General features: G+C 45.8%; 1 protein-coding gene across 1 annotated transcript in view; it reads right to left on the bottom strand.

Annotated features, from left to right (window-relative positions):
• FRMPD3 (FERM and PDZ domain containing 3) overlaps positions 1-8,016 on the bottom strand; it is a 78,692-nt gene extending 70,676 nt beyond the window's left edge. The window contains exons 1-3 of the mRNA XM_019018959.3: positions 7,862-8,016; positions 4,076-4,178; positions 1,038-1,083 (exon numbers count right to left, since the gene is read on the bottom strand). Coding sequence (XP_018874504.2) covers positions 1,038-1,083; positions 4,076-4,178; positions 7,862-8,009 — 297 coding nt within the window. The 5' untranslated portion in view covers positions 8,010-8,016. The remainder of the gene's footprint in view (positions 1-1,037; positions 1,084-4,075; positions 4,179-7,861) is intronic.
• Positions 8,017-22,749: the final 14,733 nt, after the last annotated feature.

Genomic DNA, 22,749 nt, shown 5'->3' with positions numbered 1-22,749 from the left:
GATTTGAATCTTGCTCTTGCCTGGTGAGCCCATGCTGTGCACCTGTGTTCCATCCCTCGCTGTGTCATCTCTCTATGGAAAATCTTGCCCCATCCCTCAAGGTCCAGCTCAGGTGCAGCCTCCTCCTTGAAGCCTTCCCTGATTTTATGTCCCTCACCCCCAACAGATGTGATCTCTCCTGTGGCTATACATTGAGGGTACGGCATCCATGCTGGGGTGCAGAGGACTGTTGGGGACATTAATAAGCGGACAGGTAGGCTGGAGGTAGAGTGAGGGCTCTGAATTTTGCACATGGAAGTTGTGCACCTGGGTTTGTGCATTTAAGTTAAGATTGCTATAAGGGTACAACTAATAATGGACACTGAACTTTCTAAATCCAACTGTTGAGGAGAGGGGACTGGAAATTTTTACTTTTAATAAGTAGTCCTGGCAACTATTATGATCAGGCATGTTTAGGTAACACTGTTATACTTTAAATCTCTCAATGTACAGATGATGAAACAGGTCCAGAATGGGGAACTGACTCATTCAAGGTCACACAGTCAGTTAAGTGACTGTACCAGGACAAAGATGAATCTGTTTGTCCAAGGGTATCCCCCAGCAACTTTATATTAAATTCTCTCACATATGGTGCTGTGTCTCATACATTGTAGGTAACTTATATGAATGAATAAGATTGGCACCTATCATCGTCCAGGACTTTATGAGAGTTCACATTGGACAGATACATTTTAATGGAGTACAGCCAAAAAGAAGTGGAAACTGTATTTGGAATTGAGGCAGTGGGCAGCTTAAATGGGTAAAGAAGAAGGCACAGGGCAGAACACAGCACAGCACAGCCCTTCAAAATCCTCAGCTTTGGACATGAGCAGAGACATGCTGTTCAGAAGGTATTCTTTAAGTTCACTCCTAAATCCTTGGCTCATATGTTGGTTGTAGTCTCTGAACCCCCAACCCCATCACTGTTGCTTTCCAATATGGAAATGTCATCTCTTCTCAGTCAGGAGGAAGGGCAGATGGCAAAGAGGCTCACTCACCTGATGAGTGTGCAGAACTGTAAGAACGATGAATTCCTTAGCGCTCCTACAGAGAAAAGAGGGAATAGGAGAGTAGTGTATCATGCACTAGGTATTCATCTAGTACAAGAAGCAACACCAGAATCTTCCCCTGGCTGCATTCAGGTATATGGATTAGGACAGAGGGCAATCTGAGTGTCTGCATGGACACTTCACCTCCCATCATTTGTGGAGGCTGACACAAACCATCCATATTAATTCACACAGGCATCCGAAGATGGTATAATCATTACCTCTGGGGTTGTCATTTTTTAGGTCTTCTTTTCATATTCCTTCTCACATACTCTCTGTAGAAATCTCCAAACCTTAGTAGCAATTTTATCTGTAGACTACAAAATTCTCAAGGAAAACTAAAAGCCTGCATTATGGAACTCAAAATCAGAGAGTCCTGGGAACCACGTAAAATGATTATTGGTAATTTGGTATTTAAGTGAGAAGAGAAATTCAAAGGAAAAACCCAAAGGAGGTCATTTGGTCACCATGACTCATACTCAGCAGATTTGTTTTAATTGAGGGACCAAAAAAGAGAGCCAGGGAGCAACAGATGGAAGCCAAAACTCTCCAGATAGCAAATATTCAAAAGAATGAAGAATATGAAACTCTTCCGGCAAGAATTATGCCAATGATCAAACAGGCTGTGAAGTATGAAAATTCTCTCCCAGGAATACATAATCTTTTAAAAGAACTAAAAGAAATGGAAATAGTTTGCCCTGAAGGAGCTTCCCCTCTCCTTGTTGGCCCTTTTCAAATGTTTATGTGAACAAAGTCATTTAAGAAGTAGAGTCAAGCTGCCCTTGATTCTGGATATTCAAGAAATGCCAAGGCCTGCAGCTCAAGAACTTTGAACATCTCCCACATTTGGTGAGGCAAATTACAGGGATTAATCAGCCCCAGGGTTTGGGAAGTTACCAGAAGTAAAGAGTTATTCTCCAGGAAAAATACTAAAGAAAATCCTTTATCTTGAACAGGGAAGGGGCATAACATAAGTTGGATTATGTGACTCGTCTCCTCCAGCGCCTTGCCATGTCTCCCCATTTCATTTATAACAAAGCCACAGTCCCTATAGTGGCTTCAAAGGTTCTCCATTATCTGGACTTATTTTCTACAACTCTCCTCTTTCCTTACCAACTCCAGTCCTACTGGCTTCTCCCCTGTTCCACAATCGTGCCAAACACAGTCCTGGCCTTAGGGCCTTTGCACTGGCTGTTCTCTGTCCAACACCTTCTCCTCCTTCAAGTCTTTCTTCAAATGTCACCTTTTCAATGAGGCCAACATTGACCCTACTGTTTAGTTACATTTTGCACCCCTGTGCCCAGCACTCCTGATCCTCTTTACCTAGATCTACTTTCTATTCTTAATAACATTTATCAGCTTCTAATATGTTGTAGAACTACTTATAATCTTTTCTGCTTATGATGTGTCTCCTTTCACTAAAATGTAAACTCCAGTGAGCCAGGGATCTTTGTCTGTCTTATTCACTGCTGTATCTTCGGTGTGTGGAACAGTGCCTGGTGCATCGAGGACAATAATAAATACTGGTTGATTGACTGACTGACTGACTGAATGAATGAATGAATAATCCACTGGCTCCCAAGGTTATCAAGAGTGTGCTCTGCTTTAACCCTGAAGGAGCTCTGGAACCCCTCACGAAATCAGCATACCTTGTTCTAGAGTGCAAAGAAATCTACTAAAAACAAAGCAGTGACTTCTGAGGGACCAGGCTGAAAAAAAACCCAACATGCCCTAATAGGATAGAAAGAACTCACCTCATATTGGTGTGGTAGCAGAGGGTGGAGGGTAGAGGGTAGGGAAATGCAATAGACAACTTAACTTGGAGAAGAGTCAAAGAAAAGGTCATTAGGGATCAGACACATTTCATGGTACTGAGCTGGAAGGAGCATGCCAAGGAAGACATGCTCTGGACTTCAGGAGGGAACATTCCAAAGCCCTCCAGAGCTAGTTAGAGGGTGCTGTTCCATACACAGAATGCTATGTCTGCCTTTGAAGGCAAGGGAAGAGCTCTGGGACGAGGTGGGCTTTTGGGAGCCTGGAAAGATTAGTGGGATGAAAACACTCTGAACCAGGAGGACTTGAAGGAGATGGTGGCAGAGATGAAGTCAGACTAAGCAAGGGGGTGAGAGAGAGGAGGAGAGAGAGAGAGAGAAAGAGAGAGGGAGAGAGAAAAGGAGAGCAAGAGAAAGAGCGAGCATGTACATGGTTCCATTTGGAGTGAGATAGCCAAGCTCCCCCAAACTGAGGTTAGCCCATGCAATTTGGAGCCTTTACCTCTTATTCTCTAATTCCTTTTCAACAAATCTATGCCAGGGTGTGTGTATGTGGTGTGAATGTGGGGTAGGAGAGTGTGTATGGTGTGTGTGTGTGTGTGTGTGTGTGTGTGTAATGTGCACAGGGGTAAGGGATAGGTAAAGACAATGTGATTACTCTCCATGTACAAACAGTGGTAATCCCAGAATGTTCCTTTTGTCATCTGCTCCCATCTGCGGAGGGCATTTAGGGGACACAAACACTGTGGACAGTATCCACATTGGGAGGTTCTCTTCCTCAACCCATTGGCCAGGGATTCTGAGTTTTTTCTGGAGTTGGGGAGTTGGTCAATGTCTTGCTTGCACTGTGCATATCTAGGATGTTCTTTTAATGGCTTGATTCTCATCTGTCACTTGGTCTGTCCCACTGGAAAAAAACAAAGGGGCTGGGGTGAAGAGATTGTTTGGGTGGAAGGAGGTAGGGGTGAGACTCCAGCAGGGAGTTCTTTGCGTCTGTTCACATCATTGGAGATGCTAAGCCAGTGTGTATGAAGGCTCCTGCTGACCCTGAATAGCTGGCCCCTGAAGTTCTGGGTTAGCCAGGAGCCCTCTATAGGGCTTCTCTGCCTGGAAGGATTCTGCTCTCAGAGCGAGGGGGGGATAGTGGTGGCCCCATGTCACTGGTGAGTCAGGGGTGGGGATACTGATCAGCTCCTGCCAAGAGGCCCCTGTTACCTGATAAGTTCTATGAGCCTCTCCCTCGGGGCTTCACTCACGTCTTCCTCATTAATAGCCACAATCTGGTCACCAGCCAGGAGCTTGTTCTCAGAGGGGCCTCCTGCAAAGGAGAGGAGAGAGGTGTGAGGGCTTAGGGTTACTGCTGGGAAAGTCCAGGTCTGGGCAAGTCCCCTGTGCCTGTGGGAGCTGAAGCGGGTGCTGAGGCCTGGAGATGGTGCAGGCTGAGCTGTGGTGGTGTAGAGGGTGCTATTCGAGCTCTCTGCTGCTGTTGCTGCTGCTGCTGCTGCTGCCTATAAGCAGATAGAGGGCAGAGGAATGAAGACAGAGAATGGAGTGGACCTCCTTTAGTTCCATGCCAAGAAAGACATTCTCTGGACTTCAGAAGCGAGCATTCCAAAGCCCTCCAGAGCTAGTTAGAGGGTGCTGTTCCAAACACAGAATGCTAAGTCTGCCTTTGAAGGCAAGGGAGGTACTCTAGAACCAGGTGGGCTTTTGGGAGCCCCAGAAAGATAAGTGGGATGAAAACACTAGCTGGGTATGGTTTGGTAGCAAAAGGTACCAAACTCAGATAAGGTCAATAAACATTTTACTGGCTTGCTTCTTAATGAGGCACACAGACTTCCATTTCATAGGCGGGACTTGCTTAGGTACAAGGAATGACTTCCAGACTACTGGAGGTGGTCAGGCGAAAGGAGGACGAGGAAGGATCTTCTTACTTGAATATTATTCATACTTACTAGTCTGGAAGGACTTAGGCATTCACTTGTCTGAAGACAGAGGAAAAAGACCTAAAGGGTTATTTTTTTTTTCTACACTGAGAAATGCCACTGTCCGATAAATGAGGGGAACAAAGCACATACTTTTGGGCAGTTGGATATTTGTTTTCTCTCCCTCCCATTTCTTTTCTTTTCTTTTTTTATTTTTTTGAGATGGAGTCTTACTCTGTCACCCAGGCTGGAGTGCAGTGGCGTGATCTCGGCTCACTGTAACTTGCGCCTCCCAGGTTCAACAGATTCTCCCAACTCAGCCTCCTGAGTAGCTGGGATGACAGGTACACTCCACCATGCCCAGTTAATTTTTGTATTTTTAGTAGAGAAGGAACATCATCATGTTGCCCAGAGTGGTCTTGAACTCTTGACCTCAGGTGATTCACCCACCTCAGCCTCCCAAAATGCTGGGATTACAGACGTGAGCTACTGTGCCTGGCTCTCCTTCCCATTTCTACTGCAAGGTTAAGAAAGCAGACCTATCTGAGGGCTGTACCTTCTTTGTTGGGGCAAAGGGTGAGGGTAGAGGGATACCACAAGGCTATGCTGCTTCTGATGTTTAGCAAAGATCTTCTTGGAGAAAAGCTTCTCAGAGACTTGGAGAGAATGAGAAGTCAGAACCAGCCTGACTCAAATTTGAAAGAAATGTTCACTGACATGACCCAGTATCAAACCAGCCTTGACTCTAGTTTGTGTCCACTTTGAAGGGCCAGACCCCAACTTCTCCCTCTCTCTCCAAAGAAGGGGGCTGCCCAAATTCCAAAAACATGAACATACACAACAAATACACCACTTGAGCACAGCTCAGTGGCTCTGGAGTGTAGAGCCTATGTGCTGAGGATGGCTGTGCCAGCACAGGCAGCAGGATTCATTGCTCGAGGAGCAATTGCCCTAAACACACTAGGCCAAGTCTCCTGACAGTGCACTGGCTTCAGGAGCAAAGTGTGGTGGCTAACAGAACACTCTTTACAGCCAGACAGACTTGGACTCTAACTCCAAATCTGCAATTCACTGGTTGTGTGACCTTGGGCAAGACATTTAATCTCTCTGAGTCTCTCTTACCTCATCTATAAAATGGGAAAACAACAGTACATATGCATCATAGAAATGTTGGGAGGATGAATGAGATGATAAATATACAGCACTTAAAACAGCTGATTGACATTGCTAAGAATTGGATAAATGGTAGTTATTATACCATCCAAGGGACAATTCCTTCAACTCATTTCATTCCTTCTATCTACTTCTGCCAAAAATGTCAGTCTCTTAGGTGGAGGCCACTCTATCTATCTTCTTCTTCCCTTCCCTCCCCTCCCTTTCTTCCGTCTAACAGAAGAGGTCCTCATGGAACTCAACCTCCTTTATGTTTATGGGCCTTGGCCCTTTGATGGTACTGGTAACATCAGTCTACTAACTGCTTTCACAAATGGTTTGTTGGCTTGATCAACCATAATTGCTCCTCTGTAGGATACTTTTTTTGTCTTTATTACGGCCTCAAATAAAGAACCAAACAAGTCCTGTGCATTCAGGAGCCACCTGGGCCAGAAGCAGCACTACAGATCAGCCTTTTATAGGGCTTTTATAGGGCTATGCATGCCAGCCCCATGGCTTTTTGTGGTTCGTGCCTGGGGATTTTCTTCTCTTGACCCCTCCAACTCCTTCTTCATTGTTATACCTTTGGCAGCTGAACCCCTCTAGGCCTGGGGGCTTCCTTCAGCTGTGCAGATTCTGTCTCATTTGAAGTTAAAGTAGGGGCTCCTGGTGGTCTATTACTGAATGTTAGCTGGTCCGCCTTTCCTCTGATTTCTGATCAGAGATTCAAAACCTTTTTGCCAAACTGCATGGCTGACTCCAGAGCCTTAGGTCAGCCACGGACTCCTGTACTAAATTGTTGTTGTTGTGTGTGTGTGTGTGTTTTTTTTTTCCTCTGTGCCCTCTGGTTGAAGAGAGAGCTTACAAAAATCTTTTTCTTTCCCTTGGAGGATTGCAAAATTCATCAAATTTCTGCAAGACCAGTTTGTACTCTGGCTGCTCCTCTTGACTGAGCGAGAAACTGTTGTAAACATCTAAGGCCTCAGGCCCAGCAAGTCAGGAATAAAGCTCCATTCCGTCTGTCTTTTTTGTCAATGCCTAGCAGATTCGAAACAAAACAGTACTTCAGTCTTTTTCCATTTCATTCATGATAGCAGGGCTTCATAGCTTAGGTGGGGCTTTGCTTGTTCCATCCCACATGGTCCCTTTCAGGCCCTACTTCTCCTGCATGGCATCAAACAGGCCTAGGTGCAAACCCTGGCTCTGTTGCTTTATAGCTAAGTGACACTGGACAAGCCATTTCTCTTTCATTATGCCTCAGTTTCCTCGTTTGCAAAATGGGAATGATATTACTTATTTACTTTGCAGGGTGGCTGTGAGAATTAAACAATATGATGTAAAGCACATAGTAGATGCTTAATCAGTGGTAGATGTTTGTTACTGCCACTCAAGCATTCAGAGATTCCATTATCCTCTCCTCTCCTATCCCACCTGTGGTCTGTATCTTGATTCTGGTCTTCAATGGCTAACCTATTTCATGAGTATGTACATGTCTCTACAGCCTGATGGTTAGGTTCTTGAGAACAGGAACTGTGTCTTGTACTTCCCGATAACATTGCTGGGCTTAGAGTAGGCAATCTATAGATACTTGTTGAATTAAATAGAATAGGTACATTTTTTTTTGCAAGACATTATGGTTCTTTTATGAATGTTGTATGCAAAGGGAAGCTTTATTAAGACCCAGACACTGTTAAACAATCAACTGCAGCCTTTTTCTAGGGCCCCAAACAGCCTCAATGGTTGTGTCTATCAGTCTTAAAAGGCCAGCTCCCTCACACAGTTGTTGGTTGGCAAGTCTTCAACCACTCTTCATGAATTCTTCAGCAAGACAGTTAGAATGCTTGGAAGCTCTGCTTTTTGGGAAGATATGTGGGTGTTGGGAGACAGGAGTCAGGGCTAGGGGAACACTCTGAGGGACACCTACCTGGCCTCACAGATCGAACCACCACAGGCCTCTCACTGCCAGCCACGAAGCCAAAGCCATATATAGGGTCTCGGTGAACGGTCACTTGTCGCAGTATCTCTGCTGGCAGCTGCTCACATTCCATATCATTTGCGCTCTCTTCCTGCATCACATGACTGGGGAAAAGGGAAGGTGGGAGCAAAACAAGATGCACAGGGAACTAAGCCTCAGAACCAGCAGGGAGAGATGCCAGTTAGGGTTCTGGCCCTGGCACCCAGGAGTTTACAGCTTAGCTTCCTACATCCTCTGGAGCCAACAGAGATGATGACTGCCTCATATTTCAGATTGGAGAAAGAGAAATCTAGAAAGTAGAAGCTACTGTCTTCAGGGCTACAGCCAATAGAAGAAACTGATGTCATGAGCCTGAGATTAGAGTCAGACCCTTCCTCTCAGATATTGGAACTCCAGAAGGAACCCAATGCAAATATTCTGCAGAAGTTAACTGTCATCCTCCACTGACTTAGCTATTAACTCCCTAAAGGAAACCAAAACCTTGCAGGAAGAAACCACAAGACAGGCAAGTAAGTGGCGGAAGAAATGTGAAGTTGTTCCAGAAGATGGAGCATCTTCATGAAGCCCTGATGCAATATTTTAAAATTTTTTTTTAATTTTTATTTTTTTTTGAGACAGAGTCTCACTCTGTCACCCAGGCTGGAGTGCAGTGACACGATCTTGGCTCACCGCAACCTCCGCCTCCCGGGGTCAAGCGATTCTCCTGCCTCAGCCTCCCGAGTAGCTGGGACTACAGGCATGTGCCACCACACCTTGCTAATTTTTGTATTTTTAGTAGAGGTGGGGTTTCGCCATGTTGGCCAGGCTGGTCTCGAACTCCTGGCCTCAAGTGATCCTCTCACCTCAGCCTCCCAAAGTGCTGGGATTACAGGCGTGAGCCACCATGCCTGGCTCGTCTTGATGCAGTTTTAAACTTGTATACATCTTAAGTTGTATACAAAAATAAATGATTTAGGTAGCATATATAAATAAATGTGCTAATGTCTGGGACCAAAATTGTCCATAATGCCAACTTCTTTCAGTTAACGAGACACCTGGAAAAGAGTTCCTGTTGGCCAGAAGGGGAGCTGCATCCTGGGGTTGCCAGCAGGCCTGAAAGCCCAGAGGAACTGGGAGAAGAGAAATCACTGCCCTAACTCCGGGGAGAGATTACACATTGTTCTCCCGATTCCCACAACTTAAGTAACTAAAGCTTAGGAATTCCACAAGAGCTTCATAAATGTTCTCCATCAAGGGCCAGGGGAGGCATACTGCAGGCAAGAAGGGGTCTGAGTGTAGTATTCAAATGAAGAGCACTGAAGGGTAAGGGTGTAGAGACACTGAGGCCTGTGATAGCACTGGTGCCAAGGCCAGGGAAGAAGGTAAAAGGAGGAATGGATGGTCAAGGAGAAGGGCAGGGCAGGTGGAGATGGAGGAGAGAGGGCCAGGGCCAAGTGACCCAGAGCCTTAGCTCACTCATCTGGCACCACTACAGCCCCAGAATTTTAGGCCTTCTAGATAGACGGGTTTAAGTTTTCTAGCCTCAGTATGTGTATTTGTTAAAATTATTGTTCCAGGCAGAGCCCTTTGGAACAAGATACAGAGGGCCAGTAGCTAATTAATGAAACTAGTATAAGGTTTGTAAAAGAAGTAGGATGTTTTGACATTCTGAGAGCAATGCAATTCTTTTTTTTTGAGATGGAGTCTCCCTCTGTTACCCCAGCTGGAGTGCAGTGGCATGATCTCGGCTCACTGCAACCTCCACCTCCCAGGTTCAAGCGATTCTCCTGCCTCAGGCTCCAGGAGAGTAGCTGGGATTACAGGCACGTGCTGCCATGCCTGGCTAATTTTTATATTTTTAGTAGTGACATGGTTTCACCATGTTGCCCAGGCTGGTCTTGAACTCCCGACCTCAGGCGATCCACCCGCCTCGGCCTCCCAAAGTGCTGGGATTACAGGCATGAGCCACCGCGCCTAGCCGAGAGCAATGCAATTCTTTATTAGCTAAGAATATCAAATTCATCAGTAGCAAATGCTTCAAACCATTTAGGTTATTTATCAGGACACAGTTTCAGTAATTAGAGAGAAGCTTTAGGACTATTTATAGGGGAAGGGGAAAAGATTTAGAAAAATTGTTTAAAAGAGAAATTCATAGTCCAGCAAAGAACTCTGAAGTTGTCTCTATCATATGAGATCTTTCTGGCTACACCTCACACTGGCTTGGAGTCTGTCTGTCACCCCTTCGGGAGGTGGAAGGGGATGCTAGGATGAGGTCAAGTCTCCGGAAGGCAAATTCAGAAACTTGCTCCTTCCCTCTCACACCACTAAGATAAATGGTCACTTTTCAATAGAAAGTCACTCCGAAGCTGGAATGTGGCTGATTAGTGTCCTGGACAGGCACACTCCTCGGACAGGGACCCTCTGAGGGTGGCCACAGGCTGGCGCCTCTTTCATTTTGGCTCCTGGTGGCAGGCAGGAGCTCGTCCTTGAAGGGAGCCAGAGAACATCTTCCTGCAGCTGCCGTATTGCCTCACCCCTAGGGCTATTTGGAAAATGAGCCCTTTGCTTCCTGCCACCCGGACTTGTTGGCACTAAAAGGACTTCTTGGGATGGCACCAGCTCATTTCCGACATGGGCATCAGCCAGGGAAGGCTGTGCAGACTGTGGCGTGGGGAGAAGGAACTCCGGCAAGGAAGACAGACACAGGTGTGCTGCAGAAGCACTTGGGATACTGTCCTACGCTCAGTGCTCCCCCTTGATCCCTGCCACTGCAGCCTCCCCTTTGCCCCTTTTTCCTTTTTTGAAGCAGAGGACATTTCAGTTTCCATTGGACCTTGAGGTACTACCACTTCTGAAGAAAATGGGCACTCCTGGAGCCAGAGGAATCAATAAGCAAACAGCGTTTTGTGACACAAGTGCTTTGCTTTACTCTTTTGACTCATATTAATTAATCAACAAGTATTTATCAAGTGCCTACTCAGACAGTCCAGCACTCTGGGGGACACAGGAGAAGTGACAGGTCTCTGCCCTCAAAGAGCTTTCAGTCTAGCTGGGGGAGAAAAGACAAGTGGGCATACTGAACAAGACAATTACAGTGCTAACTGAGACTGGTAGATGAGATCTACAACTAAGTTCCAACTTGGGTGTTCAGAAGATGGGGCGGAGAAGCTGGAGAAGACTCCATGGAGGAAGTGGGGATTGTACTCGCTGGCCAAGAAAGGGCAGAGTTGGGGAGAGAGGCAAGAACCAAACTCTGTCCATAGGTGCATTCCATCTTCCTGCAGGTGGCCCAGCTATGTGGTTCACAGGTGCAGGCATGTCTCCAGGTGTGGCTGGAGCACATTCATCCCTGGGTTGTCCCTAACTGAGCTGGACTAACTGCCCTTAACTGCCTTCAATTCTGCAAGCAGCCCTTTCCTCACACCACTCCCAGGTATCTTGGGACAGGGGAGAAACACCTCCATTAACAGACCAGAAGGCCATTTTACAATTCAAATGGAAGTTGTTCCTTCCCTCCTGGGGTTTGCCTTTTTCAGTGTCTGCATCTCAGTCCCTCTGAAATTTGCTAAGTGCCTGGAGACTTGGGAGTGACACTGAAGGCAAGCAGTGATGGATGACAGGAGCTCAGCTGTCCATGGGTCACATGACTATCCTCCTGGGGGAAACAGGCAATTTGACTTTGAAAGATGTTTGGCTTCTGGTCCCTTCAAATAGGGCATCCCTGAACAAAATTGTGAAGCAGCCAATGCTTATCCCCCACCCCCCGCCACCCCACGAGGTTTGTTTCTGAGGCCTGCTATTTGCTTCTGTTGTTTGCCCCAAAGTATGTAGTGCCTTCATTCTCTCCCCTTCTTACCAAAGTCCCCAAAGGCATTCCCTCACCTTGTGCCAGGCTTGCCCTCTCTATTTAGTGACCTGGGTAAAGGCCTAGCCTTTCTCTTCTGCCTAATGATAACAACACTTTATATTCGTGTGGTTCTTTTCATTTTTACATTCATTACTTCATTTGAGAAAAGATGCTTTCACATCCATTATCTCCTCTGTCCTGCCAAATATGCTAGGTGACTGTTCCTCCTCCATCCCAGCCTTCTAGGTAGAAGATGAAGAGGCACAGACCCACAGTGGCTAAGCACATTGGTGGCCCAGCTGGGGCCACATCTCTATGCTAGGACCCACAATTGCAGCACCCCCTACCTGCTCCCACTCACGGTCCTGGACCCTCTGGCTATCCAGAGTCTCCATTGCAAGCTGCCCCAACCCTACAGTCAGCAGCACTCAATGTCCTAGCCCAGCCTGTATGATCAGCCCACATCATAATTAACCTGTCTCTGAGCCTGTTCACTCCGTGTTGTTGGGAGAATGAAATGAGATCATGGTTACAGAAGCACTTAGGAAGGTTAAGCATATCACACAAATGTAGAGGTGGCGATGTTATTGATAGCATTATTCGGGGTGGCTGGAGGAGCAGAGACGGGGAGCCAAATATAAACTTCACCTGCTTCACACAGCCAAAGCCCTACCCCCAACTCCTTGCCTCTAAGAGACAGCCCCGCAACGTACTCTGTCCGCTCATTCTCCCAGCAGCTCTTTCCCTGACCCAACTACCAGACAACCTGGCTCCCTCTAGATGCCCTGATTCCTCCGTGGGCTAAACTGATCCCTCCATCACTGTCCAAAGAGGGACTGGTAGCTCGAGCTCATGCTAACAACTGTTGCTAGGCAGATGTGGCTAAAGGACAAATGAACCGAGAAGAATATGGAATGATTCTAAGCTGATGCTCTCCCTACTTGTGCTCTCATGCAGGAAGATGGAAATGTAACAGCTAAATTTCCAGGCATCCACTTTTAGTTCTCCAGCCCTCTTTGCCTTTGGCTCCTTTTTCTTTACATTTGGTTGGCTCCTTGGGGAGTCTTGTCACTCCCCTCAAGACTGGCAGGATTTGGAACCATGTGGGGCCAATTAGCCCTCTGATTCCGGTAACAGAAGCCTGACTCTACTGGAAGCTCTAGAGATCCAGCATGGCAGGCTAGCAGCTGGGCCCCCATGAGATGCAACATTCCCCTGGTGGCAGAGATGGCAGCCCATCCCCAGCGCTGTGAAGTAGCTGCTCTGGGTGCCCTTTTGTAAGGAGCTTGGGCACAAACCTTTCTTCCTGTAAAGGAGTACTTGCTTGTTATTTTGGCTAGCTGCTCCTTATTCTAGTAGTGCTGCTCAAACTTTAAAGTACATACAAATCACTTGGGAGTATCGCTAAAATGATTCTGATGCAGTAGGTCTGGAGCAAAGTCTGAGACTCTAACAATTCCAGGGTCGTGCCCAAGCTGCTGGTCCACAGACCACACTTTGAAAAGCCAGGACTGAAAAGAGTGCTATTTTTAGACAACAGAAGAGCTACAGTCAGGTGGGAAAACTGAGGTGCTTTTATTCCACTGGGTTATGGCATTGAAGGCCTGGGTTAAAACATAAATGTTATCTTTTGTGGACACATAAATTCATGCAAACAAAGGACTTGTTGGTTGAATCAGATTTACCCCAGGAGAGAACAGGGAGGGCTCTAAACTGACATGAAATAAGACAGATATGGTTGCACGGAGGAAAAGTAGAGAGAAGATCTGAAAGACTGGGCACTGTTTAAGTCCAGCTGAAGAGTTTGGTCAGCAAAAGGATAGCCTGAGAACAGTGGCATCTGGGAGGAAAGAGGAAAATGCTGAAAAAAGGGACAGTGCCGAAAACAATAATATCTGCTGCCATTTATTGAGGACTTACTATGCTCCAGGTGCTGTCCATAAATTATGTCACCCCATTTTCACAATAACCTCATGAGCTAGGTGGTATTATGTCCATTTTACAGATAAGGAAACTGAGATTTGGGAAGAGAGATTAACTAATTTGCTGAAGGATATAAAACTATATATATTGTGTGGCACCAAAATGTGAACCCAGGTCTGCCTAACTCCAGGGCCAATCATCTTCCACAATTTGTGCCAAGAACCTGTGCATAAAGTAGGGGTTTTGTTGTTGTTGTTGTTGTTGTTGTTTTGTTTTTGAGACAGCATCTCACTGTCATTGTCCAGTGGAACTATCACAGCTCACGGCAGCCTCGACTTCCTGGGCTCAGATGATCCTCCCACCTCAGCCTCCCCAGGAGCTGGGACTACCGGTGCATGCCACCATGCCTGGCTAATTTTTGTGTTTTTTATTTTTATTTTTTGTATTTTTAGTAGAGACAGGGTTTTGCCATATTGGCTAGGCTGGTCTCGAACTCCTGGGCTCAAGTGATCTGCCCGCCTCAGCCTCCCAAAGTGCTGGGATTTCAGACATGAGCCACCACACCCAGCCTAAAGTAGTTTTCTAGAAGGCAATGAGATAGGCTTCGTAGGAGGATTCAGCAGACTACTCTTCCCTAAGTGAACTGAGGGCTGCTTCAATGCTGTCTGTAAGAGCAGCCTCCCTTGAAGCCCCCACACCCGGCGGCTCACCTATTAGAGACTCCAGCCCCAGAACTGGCTTTCTACATGCTTCTAAGCCCACCCTCCCATATGTGAGACTCATCCCATAAGGCCTTGCCTTTCTGTTCACTTCAGTCACCACCAGAAATAAGTCTACTTGCCTCTGGTCCTTAGAACCCTGACTCTCCTCCCCACAGCAGTCTGTTTACACTGTTATCCCATTTTTCTCCTCCCTTTCAAATCCTTCCAGTGTGTCCACTGGAACTCTCAGTCAACAACAAACTCTCCTATAGCTTCAATTTATTCTCGGAAAGTGTCCTTCACCTTCTTTCCCAGTTGAGACCTGTGTATTCCTTGAGGGCACCACTTCCCCACCAGCCCTCTCAAATGGAAACTGGGGTTTTTGGTTTTGCTTTGTTTTGTTTTTCTTTTGCAAAATTCAAGTCCTCTGGGAACTGCAGGTGAGATAAGTGTCCTCCTTGCTTGCCAATGCTGCCTCCAGGCCATTACTCCTCCTTCTTTCTGCAAAATATCCTGCGTCTTTGAGGAACCTGCCTGCCGCCCACCTCTACCACTCTCTTTCTCCTCATTGTTATCTACAGATTTCCTAAGTTGGTCCCACATTCACTGAGGACTTTAGTTCCCAGTCACATGTGATTTTTCCTTCCACTCCTTAAAAGAAATCATGGTAAAATATCCATAACATAAAAGTTACCATTTTAACCATTTTTATTATTGATTGATTCGATTGATTGAGACAGGGTCTCACTCTGTTGCCCAGGCTGGAGTACAGTGGCAGAATCATAGCTCACTGCAGCCTTGACCTCCCAGGCTCAAGCAATCCCACCTCAGACACACAAGTAGCTGGGACCACAGGCGTGTGCCACCCTGCCTGACTATTTTTTATATTTTTTTTGTAAAAATGGGGTTTTGCCATATTGCCCAGGCTGGTCTTGAACTCTTGGGCTCAAGCAATCCACCCACCTCAGCCTCTCAAAATGTCAGGATTACAGGTGTGAACCACCATGCCCAGCCTACCATTTTTAGAAGTACAGTTTTACAGCATTAAGTACACTCACATTATTATGCAACCATCACCACCATCCATCTCCACAACTTTTTCACCTTCCCAAACTGAAACTCTGTACCCATTAAATAGTAATCCCTCATTACCCCTTCCTTCCCAACCCATGGAAGCCACAATTCTACTTTCTGTTTCTATGAATTTGATTACTGTAGGTATCTCATGTAAGAGGAATCATACGATATCTGTCTTTTTGTGACTAGCATATTTTGCTTAGCATAATGTCTTCAAGGTTCATCCATATTGCTGCATGTGTCAGAATTTCCTTCCTTTTAAGACTAATAGTCCATTGTATGTATGTATCACATTTTATTAATCTGTTGATGCATATTTGGGTTGTTTCTACCTTTTGGTTGTTGTGAACAATGTAGCTATGAACACGGGTGTACAAATATCTGTTGCAGCCCCTGTATTCTTTCAGGTACATACCTAGAAGTGGAACTGCTGAATCGTAAGGTAATTCTATGTTTTACTTTTTGAGGAATCATCATACTGTTTTCCACAGCAGCTGTACCATTTATGTTCCCACCAGCAATACACAAAGGTTCCAATTTCTCCACAGTTTGCCAACATTCCAATACTTATTATTTTCTGTGTTTTTCATTTTTTTTTATAATAGCCTTCCTAATGGGTATGTCCACTCCAACTCTTGATATCATTATTGGTGAATTCAACATTCACAGGGTGACGAGGAGACCTCTAACAATTGCTTCTTCCACTTCACTCACTCCATCATCACCTACCTAGACTTTGGGTTATCAGATATTGCACTACCCTCAAATCTCAATGCCCAATATCCCACTCTCTACGACACCATCCGTTCTTCCAGTTTACCTCCACAAGGGCTCCCACTGCAGGAAGCATCTGAATGCGTCATGATCACCTATTCACTTCCCACTTGATATTCCCTTTTACTGGAAATCTCTTCCCTCATTTTTCACAGAGCTGGCTCTTCATCCTTTAGGTCTCAGCTTAAATGTCACCTTTTCATAGATGCCCATCTGCCAGCATTTTCTCCTACTTATTACCGTTCTTACTCTCCTTCAAGTTCCTTTTTATTTTCACTTCTCTTCATGTCCAGCTTAGAGTTCCTGGTCTATCATTATGATCATTCCCTTCCAAACACCTTCAACTTCCTTACTTCCTCTCCCCCTGCTATATCTCATCCCTCGATGAACTCAATTCTCCATGCCTGCGTTGGAGTAGCTGAAGGGTGCTGGAGAAAAATCACACAACTGGGTAGCTGGATTTCACTTTAAAATCCATGGGTATATGCTCTCAATTCTGTCTGGCCATTTATCTCCCTTCCTTCCTTCCTTCCTTCCTTCCTCCCTCCCTTCCTTCCTTCCTTCCTTCCTTCCTTCCTTCCTTCCTTCCTTCCTTCCTTCCTTCCTTCTTTCCTTCCTTCCTTCCTTCTTTCCTTCCTTCCTTCCTTTCCTTCTTTTCTTTTCTTTTCTTTCTTTCTTTTTTTTTTTCCCAGAGTTTCGCTGTTGATGCCCAGGCTGGAGTGCAATGGCACCATCTCGGCTCACTGCAACCTCCGCCTCCCAGGTTCAAGCAATTCTCCTGCCTCAGCCTCCTGTGTAGCTGGGATTACAGGCACCTGCCACCACACCTGGCCATTTTTTGTACTTTTTAGTAGAGACAAGGTTTTGCCATGTTGGCCAGGCTGCTCTCAAACTCCTGACCTCAGGTGATCCGCCCTCCTTGGCCTCCCAAAGTGCCAGGATTACAGGCGTGAGCCACCACGCCCAGCCATGGTCAACACTTTCTCTGTCTCTAAAATGACTATTTCATCACTCGCCCTCTCTCCTCCATCTTCCTCACTTTCCCATTTTCCCCAAGAAATCTCAGCTGACGACCTCATCCCATAGATTACTGAAAAAAACAGAAGCTATCAGATGAGAGCTCCTTCATCTTACTGCCACCAAATCTATACACTACCCTGTCTACATCTGTACCCATGTTTTATTTTTCCCTATTAAAATGGAGGTACTGGTACCAAAATAGAGATATAGATCAATGGATCAGAACAGAGGCCTCAGAAATAATGCCGCATATCTACAACTATCTGATAAAAACAAGAAATGGGGAAAGGATTCCCTATTTAATAAATGGTGCTGGGAAAACTGGCTAGCCATATGTAGAAAGCTGAAACTGGATCCCTTCCTTACACCTTATACAAAAATTAATTCAAGATGGATTAAAGACTTAAATGTTGGACCTAAAACCATAAAAACCCTAGAAGAAAACCTAGGCAATACCATTCAGGACATAGGCATAGACAAAAACTTCATGTCTAAAACACCAAAAGCAATGGCAACAAAAGCCAAAATTGACAAATGGGATCTAATTAAACTAAAGAGCTTCTGAACAGCAAAAGAAACTACCATCAGAGTGAACAGGTAACCTACAGAATGGGAGAAAATTTTTGCAATCTACTCATCTGACAAAGGGCTAATATCCAGAATTTACAAAGAACTCAAACACATTTACAAGAAAAAAAAAAACCCCATCAACAAGTGGGCGAAGGATATGAACAGACACCTCTCAAAAGAAGACATTTATGCAGCCAAAAGACACATGAAAAAATGCTCATCATCACTGGCCATCAGAGAAATGCAAATCAAAACCACAGTGAGATACCATCTCACACCAGTTAGAATGGCGATCATTAAAAAGTCAGGAAACAACAGGTGCTGGAGGGGATGTGGAGAAATAGGAACACTTTTACACTGTTGGTGGGACCGTAAACTCTTTCAACCATTGTGGAAGTCAGTGTGGCGATTCCTCAGGGATCTAGAACTAGAAATACCATTTGACCCAGTCATCCCATTACTGGGTATATACCCAAAGGATTATACATCATGCTGCTATAAAGACACATGCACACGTATGTTTATTGCGGCATTATTCACAATAGCAAAGACTTGAAACCAACCCAAATGTCCAACAATGATAGACTGGATTAAGAAAATGTGGCACATATACACCATGGAATACTATGCAGCCATAAAAGATGAAGAGTTCATGTCCTTTGTAGGGACATGAATGAAGCTGGAAACCATCATTCTCAGCAAACTATCGCAAGGACAAAAAACCAAACCCCACATGTTCTCACTCATAGGTGGGAATTGAACAATGAGAACACATGGACACAGGAAGGGGAACATCACACACCAGGGCCTCTTGTGGGGTGCGGGGAGGGGGGAGGGATAGCATTAGGAGATATACCTAATGTTAAATGATGAGTTAATGGGTGCAGCACACCAACACGGCACATGTATACATATGTAACTAACCTGCACGTTGTGCACATGTACCCTAAAACTTAAAGTATAATTTAAAAAAATGGAGGATGTTTCTTTTCTTCTATCATGGCGAATCTCCTTACTTATGTTCTGGTACCATCCCCTCTTATCTTCTCAAGGATTTTACTCCTTTGGGCATTCATTCTCTTCCCTAAATTACCAATCTCTCCACTGCTCCAGAATCATGCTAGCATGCTGATGGAAATAATCCATCCTTAAGAAAACAAACAAAACACACCTCCCTCTACTCCACAATTCCCTTGCAGTGTCTGCCCCATTTTCCTGGTCCCCTTGGCAACAAAATTCCTCAAAAACGTTTTCCACACGTATGTCTCCACTTCATCTCTTTTTTTTTCTTTTAAGGACATTGCATTAAGGACACAAGACTTCTTCATCTCTTATTTGCTCCCCAATCCACTATCCCCTGGCTTCCACATCTATCACTCTGCAGAGTTGCTCTTGTTAAGGTCCCCAGTGGCCTCCATGGTCATCTCTCGGTCCTTACCTACTCAACTTCTCAATAGCTGTAGACAGTTAGCCACTTCATCCTTGCCGAAACATTCTCCTCTCCTGGCTTCTAGGACTACCTCCAGACTGTCCTCCAACCTCTCTGGCCACTCTTTCTTAGTCTCCTTCATGGGTTTCTCCTCCCCGACTTAATCACTAGATATTGGGGTTCCTTGGAACTCAGTTCCAGGCCTTCTAGTCTCTCTCTATTCTTTTTCCTAAGGTGATCTCATCCAGTCCCCTGGTTTTAAATACAATCTATATTCAGACAACTCCCAAATTTGCATTCTAACCACACCTCCTCTGTGAGCTCCAAAACTCATATACTCTGACATGTTTACTTTTATGCCTCACAGGAATCTCAAACTTATCATGTCCAAAACTGAACTCTTGATTTATTTTCCCTCTCAAGCCTAGGCTTCCCTCAGCCTTCCTCATCTCAGCATATGGCACCATCATCTCTTCAATTATTTAAGCCAGAAGCCTGAGAGTCATTCTTGAGGCCTGTCTCTCCCTTTCCCTTACCTCCCCACCTAGTCCCTCAGTATTGTATAAGTATTGTCAGCTGTCACCTAAAAACCCATCCAAGACTGGGCACAGTGGCTCACACCTGTAATCCCAGCACTTTGGGAGGCTGAGGTGGGCAGATCACCTGAGGTCAGAAGTTCAAGACCAGACTGGCCAACATGGTGAAACCCTGTCTCTACTAAAAATACAAAAATTAGCTGAGCGTGGTGGCACACACCTGTAATCCCAGCTACTTGGGAGGCTGAGGCAGGAGAATCACTTGAACTCAGGAGGCAGAGGTTGCAGTGAGCCGAGTTTGCACCACTACACTCCAGCCTGGGTGACAGAGCAAGATTCTGTCAAAAAAAAAAAAAAAAAAAAAAAAAAAGGAAAAGGAAAAGGAAAAAAGAAAGCTCATCTGGGATCTGACAAGCTCTCTCCCTCTCCATGGCTGTCACCCAGTTCAAGCCACCATCATCTCTCCTGTGAGTTGCTGCAGCAGCCTCCTTACTGGTCTCCCTGTATCCACTGCTGCCCCTTTCCAAGTCTGGTCTCTATAGATATTGCAAAAAGTCCATATCAGATCCTGTCACTCCCCCACTTAAAACCCTTCAGACATTCCCTACTGCAAGCGAATAATATCCAAACTCCTTTTGTGTGGCCCACAAGGCCCTGCGTGATCTCTTTCTGCCCTACCTGCCAACTCCCCCACCCCTCCATGCTACTCTTCCTCTTGCCTACAATCTGGCCCTCCTGGCCTCCTTTTAGTTTCTCAACCCACCAAGGTCTTTGCCACCTTAAGGCATTTCCACTTGGTCTTCCTTTTGCCTGGAAACCTCTTTTCCCATTCTTCATATGGCTGAATTTATCCTTTAGGTCTCCACTTAAATATCACCTCCTCACAGAGAACTTCCCTGGAAACTTCACCTTGGTTATTCTCTACTATTGCAACCTGTTCATTTCATTCTGCAGACTCATCACGATTTGTAGTTATATATTCATTTGTGTGATTATTTGGCTTTAAACCCCATAAAAGTAGGAACTCTGTCTTTTTTGTACAACAGTATATCTCCTCCACTTGATATGATACCTGGCACACAATTAAGTGCTTAGTATTTTTTAAATCAACCAATGAATGAATAGAAGTGAATTTGAGGCATACAGATTAGAATCCTCTGGCCTTTACACGCAGTTTATTATCAAATGCCTACTGCTTGTGTCTCAGCCTGTGAAAGGCAGGCTTCTGAATGGGAAGTCTGGCCCATGGGAGAAACCCCTCAACATCTCTGTGCAAAGACAAAGTCAGAGAGAGAATGCAGTCAAAGAAAGAGTACAGGGAGGGCTACAAGCTAAGAAGGAATGGGAGACGGCATGGCTCCAGCCTTTTTAGGGGAGTGACAGTGGGAAATCCAACAGCTATTCCTTCTCAGGGAAGGAATTTTTTAAGGGTAGACAACTATCCTTTCAGAATGGCAAGGGGCAGGAGGATGGGCAGGGTGACTTTGAATAGTCCTTCCCACTCTGAGAGTCTCTGGGTAGATGATTTGGTTACTTTCCTAGGGCTTCCTCTCTATTTCCCTTGCAGGTCTTCATGGCCCTGCAACTTCCTCTTCAGCTGAGCTTGGAGAGGCATCTTCTGGAAAACATGGTGGTATCTGGATTCTTTTTCTGGTTGTCCAAACAGTTGCTTTTCCCCAGTGGGCTGGAATGGAGACACCTGTCACCCATTCTAGCAGGTCAGGAGGGAGCAGGGGGAGAGACCAAGGTCATCTTTCCTTTCACAAATACCTGGAAGCCTAGAGTCACCTTGCAAAAGACCAACCCCATAATGCTTCAAAGAGGGAACTGCAGAGGACCCTCTATACAGCTGTCCCCTCCCCTGTCCCCTCCTCTCTCCTGAAGCTATAGTCAATAGATTCAGACATGTTGTCTAATAGGTCCAGACATGCTCCTAAACCCTCCCTGTTGGGGCTGCCAGCCAGGTGACAGATGTGAGGGCTGTGCCAGATGTGAGGCTGCTGCCATATGGCACTGTGTGTCACAAGGTCTGAAGCTGCTGCCACTGAGCTGTGGAAGAATTAGTGGGGAGATCCTTGCGTTTTAGCCTCCACTCACCTGTCACTGGCAGAGGCAGCGAGGGGGAACTGGAGCAATGAAATATTCATAGGAGCTTGAAGGAGTTGTCATGTCACACCAAAGAGCCCTGGGCACCCCAGCCCCCACCCTCCATGTACCACACCAACTAATTCTGAAAGAGGCAGAGATATATAGGGATTGACTGAGCCAGAAGGGGAGAGATGAGGAATGAAGGGAAAGACACAGTCAAGAGGGGAAGACAGCTGAGCAGGAAAGGGGACCAGGCAGAGCAAAGGAGGAGAGGAAAAGAGAGGCCATGAAAACAAGACAAAGAGGAGAAATGAGACAAGAGGAGGGCCTTGCAGATGGTGAAGAGGAAAGTTTAGGCTTGGGGAAGGCAAGCACTGCACAAGCTATGCAGCCACTTCTGATTGTCGTGGCTTTTTGGAGGTGCTCTCCAGTTCTTCACCTGCTCTTTTAAAAATGCTCTTGAGCTGCCCCCCACCAGCTCTGCCCTCAGGGCTCCCACCACTGCTAAAGGGCCACATGGTAATGACAGTCTTCTGGTAGAGGACCTTGGGTGATGAAGTTCTAGGGGAGGGGACTGCTATTTTGCCATACTGAGAGCCTAACTGCACCCTCCCCATCTCACAGATGGGGATGCAGCAGGCAAGGGGCAAATCAGAAACGGCATGAGGAAGAGACCCAGGACACCTTCCTGACTTAGGCCAATTTCCCACTCACCAGAGGCTGTAGTGTGAGTGTGTGTGTGTGTGTGTGTGTGTGTGTGTGTGTGTGTGAAAGAGGAGATCAAAAAAAAGAAAGTAGGAAGTGGAGAGAATTCCAGAAGGTGGGAGGGAATGGTCATCATGGGAAAAGTGGAGTTGGCAGGGAAAAGATCAGCAGGCCTGAATTCTTCCCCT

Source organism: Gorilla gorilla, chromosome X, assembly GCF_029281585.2.
Source record: "Gorilla gorilla gorilla isolate KB3781 chromosome X, NHGRI_mGorGor1-v2.1_pri, whole genome shotgun sequence".
Classification (NCBI taxonomy): Eukaryota; Metazoa; Chordata; class Mammalia; order Primates; family Hominidae; genus Gorilla; species Gorilla gorilla.
Note: the sequence above shows the minus strand (reverse complement) of the source record. Positions and strands in the feature narration are given on the sequence as shown.